Source organism: Panthera pardus, unplaced genomic scaffold (genome assembly GCF_024362965.1).
Source record: "Panthera pardus isolate Hobbes unplaced genomic scaffold, ASM2436296v1 HiC_scaffold_2, whole genome shotgun sequence".
Classification (NCBI taxonomy): Eukaryota; Metazoa; Chordata; class Mammalia; order Carnivora; family Felidae; genus Panthera; species Panthera pardus.
This window is the reverse complement of record NW_026526765.1, coordinates 130454277-130468405: the sequence shown is the minus strand read 5'-3', so window position 1 is coordinate 130468405 and position 14129 is coordinate 130454277. Positions and strand designations below refer to the sequence as shown.

The 14129-nt window shown below is 36.9% G+C and overlaps 1 protein-coding gene across 6 annotated transcripts in view; it reads left to right on the top strand.

Annotated features, from left to right (window-relative positions):
* Nucleotides 1–14129, top strand: part of CDC42SE2 (CDC42 small effector 2) — a 200115-nt gene that overhangs the window by 159382 nt on the left and 26604 nt on the right. For all 6 annotated transcript variants that reach the window (XM_053907514.1, XM_019422103.2, XM_053907516.1 and 3 more), the window contains one exon: nt 5172–5514. In XM_053907514.1, coding sequence (XP_053763489.1) covers nt 5461–5514 — 54 coding nt within the window. In that variant the 5' untranslated portion in view covers nt 5172–5460. The remainder of the gene's footprint in view (nt 1–5171; nt 5515–14129) is intronic.

Genomic DNA, 14129 nt, shown 5'->3' with positions numbered 1-14129 from the left:
CTGATGAATGGATAAAGAAACTGTGGTTTATATACACAATGGAGTACTACGTGGCAATGAGAAAGAATGAAATATGGCCCTTTGTAGCAACGTGGATGGAACTGGAGAGTGTGATGCTAAGTGAAATAAGCCATACAGAGAAAGACAGATACCATATGGTTTCACTCTTAAGTGGATCCTGAGAAACTTAACAGAAACCCATGGGGGAGGGGAAGGAAAAAAAAAAAAAAAACTTTAGAGTGGGAGGGAGCCAAAGCATAAGAGACTGTTAAAAACTGAGAACAAACTGAGGGTTGATGGGGGGTGGGAGGGAGGGGAGGGTGGGTAATGGGTATTGAGGAGGGCACCTTTTGGGATGAGCACTGGGTGTTGTATGGAAACCAATTTGACAATAAATTTCATATATTGGGAAAAAATTAAAACAAAAATAATCTACAAAAAAGAAATTGTTTAGCTAAAGATGTGTCTCATTTTCCTGTTTTTTTAGAATGTTTATTTTTAAGGGGGGGGGGTCACATGAGCAGGGGAGGTACAGAGATGGGGGATAGAGAATCCGAAGCAAGCTCTGCACGGACAGCAGAGAGCCCAATGCGGGGCTCAAACTCATAAAGTGCAATATCATGACCTGAGCCGAAGTTGGACACAACCGACTGAGCCAGCTAGGTGCCCTTCTGTGTCTTAAATCAAGGCTTTATTATTGTTTCTTTGGAAGTTTATCTAAGAAACAGTTTTACCTTGGGTAGGATGTTCTTTACATTGTTATAGGAAACGTTTTCATGCAAGTATAAAGCGAACGTCTGTAGCATTTAAGTGCAGAAAGTGAGGAGGAGTGGAAGCTGATGGTGGAGAATACTACCACAGTTTTTTATTCATGCCAATCTCTTTAAAAATCAAGAGACCAGCTTTTAATTCAAGGAAGCTCTGCTCAGTTGATAAATGGCCAGATAATTCACTGCAAGCTTTACTAAAATTTTGTATCTTGTGAATCTCTGTGTTTGTGAAATACTCTCTGGTCTATAGACCAGTCTGACCCCTTACATGTCCAGCATATGCTGAGCTGTGTTTCAAGCCAAGTGTAGATTTTGATGTAGTTGCAACATCATGTTGCATGTTTTAAGCAACTGGCAGTTCAGGAAATGAAAGTAACTATAGTATATATATTATTAGTGACTTTTTTGTGATAAATTTAGTACTTGTCTCAAGATGGGTATGTATAAATATTTTAAGTCTATACACTTCCGAAAAATAGTTCTAAAGAGGAAGTTTAAGAAAAGCAAGAAGATGGAAAATGTATTGGCATGACGTTCCAAGGCATGTTTGAACCATTTTTAGAGTTATGTATTTACTTAACAAATACACATCTGTGGAGTTGCAAATAACCTCTTGGTCTGAAAGTATGTTTCTCCAGATGTATTATCTAGGTGGAAATAACTTCAGCTGTTTATCCTTTTCAAAAACAAAGCACAGATTAGTGTACTTCAAAAAAAATAATTCTGCAACTAAACATGAAGGAAGTCTTGTGAATGTCATTTTCAAAGTACTACCTGCGAGTGGGAAATTGTGTATTTTAAAATTCACAAATTAATAGCTGTGCTTTAAATGGGAAGGAATTTTGAATTTGGTAAAATGTGGCATAATGAAATATTATGGATTGTAAATTAGGAAGCCGTTTATTATTTTCAAGTATTAAACAGAAAGCACACTTGGTTAAAAGGAGAAAAAACCACAACACCTCCCAATCCAAAATTAATATTTAAAGGTGGTTTCTGAAAAACATAATTTCCAGATAAGAAGGAAACTTACCTGACTTTATATGTAGATAAGAAAATTAAATTAAACAATAGTTTTAAACATCAGATTTCAGGATGGAGCTAGAGTGTATAATGCTAAGTGAAATAAGTCAGATAAAGACAAATGCCATATGATTTCACTTATATGTGGAATTTAAGAAACCAAACAGATGAACTTGGGGAAGGGAAGAAAAAATAAAAGAAGGTAAAAAGAGAGAGGGCAGAAAACTGTAAGAGACTTTAGTATAAAGAACAAAGTTAGGGTTGCTGGAGGGGAGGTGGCAGGGGGTGGGTGGGTGGGGGAATGGCCTAAATGGATGATGGGCCTTAAGGATGGTGCCTGTTGGGTTGAACACTGGGTGTTGTATGTAAGTGATGAACCACTAAGTTCTCCTTCTGAAACCAATATCATACTATATGTCAACTAATTTGAATTTAAATAAAAACTTGGAACAAAAAAAATTAACCTCATATTTCAATAGATTTGGAGTTTTACCATGTCTGTTTGTGTTGCAACAATGATGAGCGTAAAGAATTTTCAGTTTTAAACAGAGATGTATTTTTGTTTTTGTGGAACTGGTTAAAAGATACTTCATTTCACAAAGACTTTTTTATCATTAAAATTTTTTTAAATTTCTAATTGAAGTATAGTTGACATAGTTTCTGGCTTACAGCATAGAGATTGGACAGTTACATACATTATGAAATTCTTGTCACAAGTATGGTTTCCATGTGTCATCACACAAAGTTATTACTTTATTATTGACTGTATTCCCTCTGCTGTGCTTGTTTCATCTCAGTGACTTATTTTACAGTGACTTCTTGTCTTTGATTCAGGGTGGAATTAAACTTCTTAAATGCAACACTGAAATAATGTTCATGTTATTGTGAATTTAACTCTTTCCTGTTATATTCTTCCTAAGAAGGAAGTAAGTGAAACATACTGTTCTTCTGAGCCTTTAAACCTTCATATTATTTACCTACTTCAGTGGACAGAATCAATTGTAACACTGCCACTTCTTTGTTTTGGAAGTTTGAGTGAGATGAGGAATGTTCATCGTTGCTTGAAAATAAATCTTCCCTGTTCTGAATTGTTAACTATGGCAAGAATGTAAATTTTCTTCCTTCTCATCTTTCTCTTTAAATGTAGGCTTAAATCTTAACATGTCATTTTTCTGTGGTATGTTAGGAGACTTGTTTTCTGGACTTCGTAGAAGCAGAGTACTACATTTGTGACATAAACATAAGATGCATTTATCTTTACTGAAGATCTTCATGTGTACGAATATAAAAATTACTATCATTCCTATTATACGAGTCCTGGTTTTGGAGACAGTGAAAAGGAGGAATGTTATTTCACTTAATGTTCAGGGCCTGTGATGGTTTATGATTTATAGTTTGCATAGCTTATAAATTTATAACTTTTTCAAAAATTTATAAACATATGACTGCTTGGGACAAAGATGTTAACAGATCTTTGAGGAATATTGTTAATGCATCTTTGGTCTTTGATCTTTTCATTTCCAGGATGGCTTTTTTCTTCATTGTATCTGAGCCAAAGTCAGATGCTTTAATCAAGCTGAGCCACCCAGGCACCCCTAAAACTTCGTATCCTGTCTTCCTGGAAATTTTTCCTAACATTTGTTGCCTTTGCTTCTCACCTTTCACTCACTTCTTAACCCACTCTAATCCGATTTCTGCCCATACTACTTTACTGAAACAGATGTAACCAGGGCCATGTAACTGCTGCCCATTCTTCTTCTTCATCGTTGTCTTCTTTTTTTAAAATGTTTATTTATTGGAGAGAGAGAGCGAGAGCATGCGTGCATATGTACACTCAAGAGAGAGCAGGGGAGGGGCAGGGAGAGAGGAAGAGAGAAACCCAAGCAGACTCCTCGCTGCCCATATTCTAATGGACTCTTTTCTGTCTTTGCTCTCTCCATGTCAGTTAATTATGTTATCTCCTTCCTCTTTGAAGCAGGATCACCAAAGTAGCTGGTTTTCCTCCTCTCTCTCTCTCTCTCTCTCTCTCTCTCTCTCTCTCTGATAGCACTCAGATATTCTTGGTAGACTTTTCTTTCTCTACCCATCAGTTAAATGCTCCTAACTTGCTTACTTAGTAACTCACTTACCTAACTAACTTAATAATGCTTACTTACTTAGAGTTCTCTATTAGATTCTCTTTGCTTTTCATGATACTGCTTTCTTTATTTTTTTTATGCTACTTTAGAATTTCAGATTCATTGCTTCATTTATCATCTCTTGATAATTCAAGGAATTTTCTTTGGTTTCAAAGCTGTATATCCAGTGGTCTACTGGACATCTTCACATGATAATTGTACTAGACTGCAGGTGATATAAATCCACTTCAGTGTAGCTTCAGGCTGCAGAGAGAGAAACACTGCCTCACAAAAACACAGCTCAGGCCCATAGGTCACACTAGTCTTAGGGATGACAGGAAGCAGAGATTCATGTCGTCTAAATTTTCTCCTCTCTCTTGTCTCCTTGTCAGCATTATTATCTCAGAATGGTCATCTACATGAAGTTTGGAATTTAGTTGGCTAAGGCCTTAAAATCAACATCTTGGCAGTCAAGAAGAAAAGATAGGTTCACTCTTAGCCCAAGTCCACAAAGAAGATTGGCAGACATGTATTCTGATCGACTCAGCTTGGTTGACTACCAGTGGGATATAAACTATTTTTACTGACGCTGATTGTGGTGTTGGTGGTGGCAGGGATCTAATGTCTTAATTCACAAAATGAGTAAGAAGAATTGATTGCTGTACCAGTTATTTCTGGGTTGTTTTTGAAAACAGTGTTCAAGTGAAGAAACATGAAAATGATCAGTATTTCTGCCTGGAATTTGAGACTTTTATATGGCAGTCATAGTGTTGTAGTTAGTGATTAGATAAATTTATTAGAATAATTAATACTTTTATAGTTATAAAATAGGGTGCCTAATGAAAGCAAGGGTTTCTGTTTTATTTCACTGCTATATTCTTAATACCTAACACTCAAAAAAAATGTTCAAAAATTTTTGTGGTGTGCCTGGGTGCCCCACTTGGTTAAGCGTCCTACTTTTGATTTCAGCTTAGGTCATGATCTTGCAGTTTGTGAGATCCAACCCCATTGGGACTCTGCACTGATAGCGTGGGGGCTGCTTGGGATTCTCTCTCTTCCTCTCTTTGCCCCTACCCTGCTCACGTGCTCAAAGTAAAAAAATAAACATTAAAAATTTTTTGTCGAATATCAGATTATTAAAATCTTGATTTTTTTTCAATGCTTATGTTTTAGGGAAATATTTTTATCACAGATTGAGAAAATAAAAGCATCTAATGATCAATAAAATAACTTGTTTTCTTTCTTTTTTTTTTTTTTTTAGATTACCTGTTAGAGGCCTTGAGTCAAGACAAGAATTTTTGTACCTTCCTGGTGGTTCAGAAACAAGTTTCTGTAGAGCCAGAAGCAAAGAAAGAAAGACAGTTTGACTTTCTTCATTGAATTATCTGTATAAGATACTTGACTTCCAGGAGCAAAAACACAGAGAAGTAATAAAATTATTTTTTTGGTATCTTTGGACATTCAGCATCTCAAGGAGCGTGCTTTGTGAAGCTTCCTGAGCTAAGATTCAAGAACTTCATTGGTGCTCATTTATACTGTGGACTATAAGCATGAGTGAATTCTGGTTATGTTTCAACTGCTGTATTGCAGAACAGCCTCAGCCTGTAAGTATGATGTAATATGTGTACAGATTGGGTGGGGTGCTTATTAAACATACCACTGGTTCTTAAGCTGAGAATCAGGACTATAGCAGTAATTGGAGGGCAGATCTCAGGAGTGTCAGAAAGTAGTTTAGGGGAACTCTGAACATCTGGTTAGAAAAAAAAAAAAACACCTGTTTTTTGGGTAAATACTATGTGTCAAGAACTGTGCTAGATCATTGTACATGAGTGAGGATGTTGTCCTCCTCTACCGAGTACATGGCTTCTAGAGGAACAGTGAGAGGTGGAGACTCCAATGTGAGGTAAAACAGTAGAGTTGGCCTTGGAAGTTAGCAGGTGAAGGGTGTGGCAGCCAGACTGCGTTTACATCCTTCTTGACCTACCACCTCTTTTTCCTCACAGTACCTCTGAGGAAGATACCATTACCCTTATTGTTCAGTTGAAATAGATTCAGTTTTTCGCTCAAAGTCCTATAGATAGTAAGTGGTCTTAGCTGACTTTTTTTGGTACATGCCCCACTTTTGTGCCTTCTAACCTGTACACTCATATTGTTACCTCTTCCTAAATCTTGCCCTCCAAAGTGTCATTTTCTTTTCGTCTTTTAAGATGTGTACATCAAATAACCTCTATAAAATCTCCACCAGCTTTTTCCTGACTTAGCCATTACCTCATCTTTATTCCTACTAGCTCCTTAGTTCATTTTTCTGTTATGACATGGAGCTTCTGCATGGTAAATAACCCTTGTACAGTCTCGCTACCACACTTTTAATTCTTTAGGGACCCTGACTATATTTACTTTGTATTTTCAGGATCAGATCTGTTACCTTGGAGAATGTAGCTATAGATGCCAGCTGGTTAGCCGGGTGGCTGGCTGGCTGAATAAGTGAGTTTGTATTGTTTGGTTTACACTTATAAGACCATAAAAGGAAGAATGAGGTGTAATCTTAAAGTCTTCTCAGATATTTTCTGAGCCTTTTCCAGGGCATGTGCAGTCACTTTTAAATTTTTTCTTGGGTATACATGCAGTGATTTTTGAATGTCTTAGTCTTTTATGTCTGGTTCCACAAGGGGGAAAAAATGAAAAAATGAAGGGATTTGGGGGGAGAGGAGAAAGGATGCCAGCTTTTAAATCCCCTACAAGTGGCTGAGCCAGAAGGGGAGGTACAAGGGCTGCCCACCTCTTTGCTCTTTTTTGATGAGAAGCACAGGTAATTAGAGGACGGATTGATTTTTGCCCACCCTGGCTCTGCAAGAGGTGGTAAGCTGCTCTGCACAGCTAGGAGTAGGGGATGGGTAGCTGCTACTCTAGTAAGAACTGAGATTGAGGGGAAATTAACTGTAGTTTATCTTCCAAGTCTTCCCTGGAGGTTGCAAGCCTTGAACAGACTCCAGAGTTCTAAAATAGTTCTGTCAAGACGGATTTTGCCAATGCATTTGTTGTGTTTGGATGCAGAGTCCTTGTGCCATTTACTCTGCCATTTCCCCTTTTACAACTTTTATAATTTTGTTTTTTACATTTGACTCTTTGATCCATGAAGTATGGAAGATTCTTCTGTGTGGTGTGAGGTAGGGGTCTCTTCTTTCATGCTGATCAGCTATCTAAAGACAGTTTGTTTATTTTTAAAATTTTTCTAATGTATATTTATTTTTGAGATAGAGACCAGAGTGCAAGCAGGGGAGGGGCAGAGAGAGAGGGAGACACAGAATCTGAAGCAGGCTCTAGGCTCTGAGCTGTCAGCACAGAGTCCGATGCAGGGCTCGAATTCACAAACCGCGAGATCATGACCTGAACTGAAGTTGGATGCTTAACCGATTGAGACACCCAGTAGCCTCTACAGACAGTTTATTAAGTAATCTTTGTATTAGTGATTTGGAATGTCACTTTTACTATATACTATGTTTTTTCATATATTTCAGGGTCCATTCCTGAAGTCTCTTTTTTCTTTTGGTTTTATTCATAATGGTTACATCTGTGTCACTCCCATACTGCTTTAATTGCTGTAGTTACTAAGTAAATTTTTGCTGTATCATAGAGGATATCTATTCTATAGATACTGTTTTTCAACTATATTGGTAATATTTTGTTAGGTAGCTGGTTTTTATATGGTTCCTTATTAGGTTTTTCTTTATATAAAATATTTCATAATGCATATTTTTTAATTAAAAATTTTTTTCAAATGTTTATTATTTTTGAGAGAGAGAGTGTGTGTGTGTGGGTGGCAGAGAATGAGAGGGAGACACAGAATCTGAAACAGGCTCCAGGCTCTGAGCTGTCAGCACAGCCTGATGTGGGCCTCGAACTCACTAACTGTGAGATCATGAACTGAGCTGAAGTTAGAAGCTTAACTGACTGAGCCACCCAGGCACCCCTTTTTAAATTTTTTTTTAATGTTTATTTATTTTTAAGAAACAGTGGGAGACAGAGCGTGGGTGGGGGAGGAGCAGACACACACACACACACACACACACACACACACACACACACACACACAAAATCCGAAGCAGGCTCCAGGCTCTGAGCTGTCAGCGCAGAGCCTAAAGCGGGGCTTGAACTCACAGATTGTGAGATCATGACCTGAGCCAAAGTTCAGACATTCAACTCCCTGAACCACCCACACTCCCCTATAATGCATATTTCTAATCCAACAGGTGTTTACTTTAGGATTGCATTATATATAGAGTGTAATTGGGTGAGAATTGATGTCTTCAAAATTCTGGACAATCCCTTTGAGAAACATACCATATGTTTTCATTTACTTAAACCTTTTAATATTCTTGTAGAAAAGCTTTAAAACTTCATCATTCATCATCAGTTCATCATTTTGCACATTTCTTGTTAGATTTGTTCTAAATATTTTAGGGTCTTTTAATACTGTTGTGAATCGAATTGTTTTTCTATTACATTTTCTAATAGAATTTTACTAGTATATAGGAAATAAAAAATTTTTATCCACTAATCTTTTAACCAACTTATTGAACACTTTATATTTTCAAAATATCTTTTATGGTAACAATTTTTTTTTCTTTTAGTCTTTTTCTAGTAAGTAAATCTTTTGTCCTGTTGCTGTCTTACTGCATTAACTAAGACCTCCAGTGTAATGTTGAATAGTGCCAGTGATGTGTGAACATCATTGCTTTTCCTGACTTTAATGGGAAAGGTTCTAATTTAAACATAATATGAATATATATTTTAGTGAATGTGTGTTTACCTGTACATTTAAGTTATTGTGTGTAACTTGTTATAAATGATACTGTCAAGGATTACATTTTCACCAGTTTTAAAAATTATGGAATTTTTGAATTGTGGGTATATTGTTTTATGCCTTGTAATATTTTGTTGAGAGTCAGATATAGTAACGAGTAAAGGAACTGAAGTGAACAGGCCAACTTATGTTTATCTGTCTCGGTGTTAGGCCATGTTTACTGTAGTTGTTGGTGTCAGAAGATAAAATTTCCTCTGGTATATTGGTTTTTGTGCCATATTTTCTTTACATTTGCTTGGAGACTTCTTAAATAAGATCTGAGATGTCTGCTTCTTTCAGTTGTATTCTCCTGTTATATAGAAGCCTTATTGATGTGTTGGTAAGGTGTGGGGTACAATAGTTTGTCATGATTGTAGCCTTTGTTAAGAACAAAATGCCCTGTCTTACTTAAAAATACCTACTTTTCTCTCTCTTTGTTGAAGCACAAGGAGATGTTTCTTTGATCTTCAATTGAGTATATAGTAGAGTTCCTGGAGGTGAAACTAAGACTGGGCCCCCTGAAGTACTTAACTCTCAGACTCGTGTACATTCCTCTTCCAGTAATTCATCACTTAGAGTTTAGGCCTTCCTACACTGGTCCTGGGTACCCAGAAGTTCCTCATCATGGGTTTCTGCTCCAGTAAGTTTTGACTTTCTGTGTTTCTCTATCTGGTTTTGGGGGCAGCAGTTCTGTGATCTCAGTTTGATGATGGATCTAAGAAGAGTTATTTGTTTTCAGTTTGTTCAACTCTTTCCTTGCGTGTGGAAGGGAGTGAATCTTGCCATGCTCTTTACATGCCGGCCTGGAAACCAGAAGTCAGTACTGCTATAATTTTTAAGATTGACTATTTCATTGTCATTTTTCATCATGTAAATAGTAAAGTGAGTCCTGTTCCAGTATGTGATGTAGGTATAAGCACTAATAGCTAAAATAGAAAAATATAGGTTAGGAGAGTAGACCACAGGAGCATAAAGCCTTGGAATTGAAAGTATGAAACTTTAGAAATACATTTTCTGTTACACAGAGGATTTACATACACCTTGAGTTTTTTGCACACATACAACACGTCAGTATTCTGTTATTGTTTAATAATATATATTTGCATGAAATATTCCATCATAATTCCATGGGCATATGAGTTCTTATTTTTGGCTTGCCAAGAAAAAGAACACAAAACTTAACAAGGCCATGTGGCTGTTACAGTGCAAGAATACCTTGCTTATTGGCCTCAGAAAAACATTTAAAGGATGCACTAATAGTTTTATGTATATTTACTGTCTTCAAAAACATACCCTTGAAGTTCTATGAGACGTATCAAGAATGCCTTGTTTGAAAGCTGCTTGGTCATCTCTGAAGTTTTCTAAAGTATTTACTGAAATTAAGTGCTGCATGCCAACTCTCCCACTCGTTCTTTGCCACCGCCTGCTCTTGCACATTCCACGTATGAAAAAGAAACAACCCAGTATGGGAAGAAAACAGATGCATTTTTCTGTGTAGTGGCACAAGATCATGCTTTTTCTTCCCACTCATTCACTTCACAGTACAGTACAGAGAATAAAGGAGTCTCAAATTTTTTGAGCCGTGGCAATCCTAACTTTTCAAGTTGACTATATTTTATTAATGTTGTAGTTACTGTTATTAGATATAGCTACAGTAGTAAATTTGGATGGTTGCTGCTTTGTAACTTAATTTTCTTTAAAAAAAAATGAAAAGATCTGTCAGATCTTTTTAGGGCTCTAGTGATTCTTTACATAGTATTGTGCATTACAGTACTGGAGGGCTTCTTTTTTCCTCCAGCTTTATTTAAGAATAATTGGTATACAAAAAACTACACATAATAATGTATACAGTCTGGTGAATTTGGACATGTGTATACACTTGTGTTACCATCACCACAATCAAGGTAATAAACTTCTGAGGTATCCTCAAAATAGTGAATATTAATTACAACCCTCCCCCACTTTTCCATTTATATTACATGCCTTCCACTTATAATATTTCATCACATATTTTGTTAATGCTATTTGTCTCTGAAATGTGTCATTTTAATTAGGCCTATACACACAGTTAATGTATGCTAGTGCATATACTATCACACCAGTTATTTCTGCAGTAAACTAGGTAGTGATGGCAGGCATTGTTTCTGCTGTCTTAGCTTTCACTCTAGTAAAGGAGAAACTTAGTGAATAAATGTTTGTGATGTCAGCTGAGGAGAACTGCTCTGTGGAAAAGGAAATCAGGGAGCAGAGATAGAGGAGAAATAGGGGTGTTAAGAGTATACAGGAAAGGCCCGTCTGGTGAAGTGATATTTAAGCAAAGATGGAGGGGAATAAAACACATGATCCTTAGGTTGGAGCATGCAGTCAGAAGGACTGAGAGTGCATGGCTCTGCAAGTGCAGAGTTTGTGTGTGTGACAGGAGCATCAGAGAAGGCAGAATGGCTGTGAGCCCAGGGAACAGTGCTGGGAGATGAGGTCGGGGAGGTTGCTGAGGGCCTGCTCCTATACGGCCTTTCAGGCCATGAAAAGACTTCATGGTTTCTGTTCTTTATGAAATGGGAAATCATTGAATGGTTTTGAACAAAACAAGTGGAAGAACATGGTCTTTTTGTAATGTTTTGAATGTTACTTTCTGTAAGCCCAGACTCAGAGTTAGCCGTGACTGACCATACTGTTAAGCTCTGGACTTGTGAGTAGTTGCCTTCTCTGTGCACACTCACCCAGAGGTTCCTCATCAGCCTGTAGTGTGTTGAACAATGAGGCTGTTAGAAAAGCCCTCAGTGGCTCTTCTTCCTGTCATTTTTGTTGTTGTTCTCATGTAGTTTTAACGTATAGTTGAGAGTTTGTGTGTGTGTGTGTGTGTGTGTGTGTGTGTGTGGTGGTGGTGGTGGTGGTGGTGGTGGTGGTGGTGGTGGTGGTGGTGGTGGAGGTGTTGCTGGACTGACCACAACAAAACAAAGATTATCGTGCTCTGTGTTTTCAAGGGTTTAAAGTTTCTTCAAAGGAAATAGTTGAGGTATTGGAAGGGGTGGCTTGGGTCACTAGACAGTTTCGAATTATTAAGAAGACCATAGATATCCTCACAAGCATCAAAGCCATTACTGCAGCCTCATAAAATGAACTAACAATTCTGTGAAAAGCCAGTAGAGGAAACTCTAGCTGAGGGCATTCTGTGATTTCGGGGGATTTGTATAGTTAGAAGAGTACTTACTCAAGTGCACTGCATCCCTGTAGGTACTATATTATAATGACTCCAGATGGCAGGTTCATTTAGAACTTCCATTTTCAAGAATAACATTCCATATACCATATGTGAAATGTGAATATGGTAAAAATATCTTTATTCCTTCTGAAAACAAAAAAGTACGTGTTCTTCATTTGCTTAATTTCACAAAAAAATCCTATCACGTAACTACGAGCATCTCAAAGCATTTAATAGATGAATTTGCTTAATAAAAATAAAAAATTACCCTTATCAGTTGAGAAATGAAAAATGTCATTAGTTTTTAGAAAGGTATTGCAGAAGACTGATTGAAATGTTTCAGGTGTATACTAAACCTAGAAATTCCTAAGACTGTTTTAATGCCCCACAACTTCCATACCTGCCTCAGGAGTAGCTGCCATATTTCCTCATAGTCACCTACTTTGGAGTGTGGGGGTTTGTGTGCCCTGTGCACTTCAGATCCCAAGGAGAAGGTTGAATTTGTGTGTACACGCTTAAAGACAAATTAGAGAGGCTCTTGGCACCAGAGTGCAGTGGAAGGTTTTTGCTCTTGACCAGTCAGCAAGCCCTGTAAGTTAGTGTCCCTTGCGTTTCACGTGAGGTCAAGTTGGGGATGAGCAGAGGTAGTAGAAAGCCATTTATTTTCAGAAATTACAGTGCTTTTATAAGTTTGTAAATGTTAAAAATGGTTTCTTTAATGCTTTTCTTAAATTGATCTTTGTTCAGTTTAGATTGTGGTTTTTTACTCTCTTCCTCAACGTCAACCAGCTATTTCTTAGCAAGCCATGTGATACACCCATCTCTCAGCTTCAACAGTTTCAATTCTTATATGACCTTGTTCATCTCATTCCATCCATTTTTGCCTTTCCTTTGTTACTTTGAAGACCACTCCCAAGCCTTATATAATTTTATCCATACATATGTCACTGTTTATTCCTATAAATGACTATTACTTAACATAACCATGACACTTTTCTTATACCAAAATATTAATAATTTAAAAGTTTGTTTTACATCTAAGCATACAGTATTGTAAATAATTATGAAGCATATATGTTAGGCAGCACACACTACCTATATTAAGAAAAGGAGCATTGCCAACCCCCCAGCAGTCTCTTAGTGTACTTTCCAGACACACCCCAGGTCCATCACTGGGAGGACCTTGGTTCAGATCACTTCCTTGCTTTGTGTTATTGTTTTGCCATCTATATATGTATCCTCAAACAGTATTATTTAGTTTACCTGTTGTAACTTTAAATGAATGGAGTTCTCCTAGCTGTACTCTTTTGTGTTTTCCTTAATTAAATATTAACTTTATAAGATTGGACCATATGGATCCAGGTAGCTAAACTTCTTTTTTCTTTCACAGTTTGTTGTGTGACTACCCCATAATATGTTTATCCACTATAGTCCTTTTGAAAATTTGAGTTGTTAGCAATATGAGACTGTGGTGAATAATGCTCTTTTGTGCCTTCCTGTGAGTATGTTGTCTAGTGTACACATGCTTGAGTTTCTCTAGGGTATATACCTGGGAGTGGAATCAGTGGTTTTGAAGTCTAAAGGCAGTCATTTTTACCATGCAATACCAAATTGTTTTAAATTTGGTGTTACCAGTTTACATTCCCACCAGTAGTTTGAGTGTACCGTTCCATATCCTCATGAACACGTATTAGCAAACTTTTACATTTTTATCACTCTGGGAGGGAAGTAATGACAGCTCTTTGAAGTTTGAACTTGTGTTATCTTGTATATTAAATATAGTGGAGTGAAAAGTAACCTGACTTTTTTTTTGACTATTCAGGATTATACACAAGCCAGAAATTTCTTCAAATACAATTCCCCAAATCAGCTCTTCCACAGTTTGTTCATCAGCATACTCTATTTATATTCTAGCATACAATCACTTACTGAAGAGTACAGAAAAGACATTTTAGATAAATTGAAGCACATTAAGTTAAGACATGATTCTGTAACGTTTCATTTTTGTATTTAAAGTATGGTTAAGCATTAATTCAGTGCTTTCTATTTAGTCTTTTAGTGTTGTAGAAATACATGCCGTCAGTAGCCACCAAGCATCATCCATGTCAGTCTATATATACCAGATATTACTAGAACTCAATTTTCATTAAGGGCAAATGAAAAAAAACAGAGTT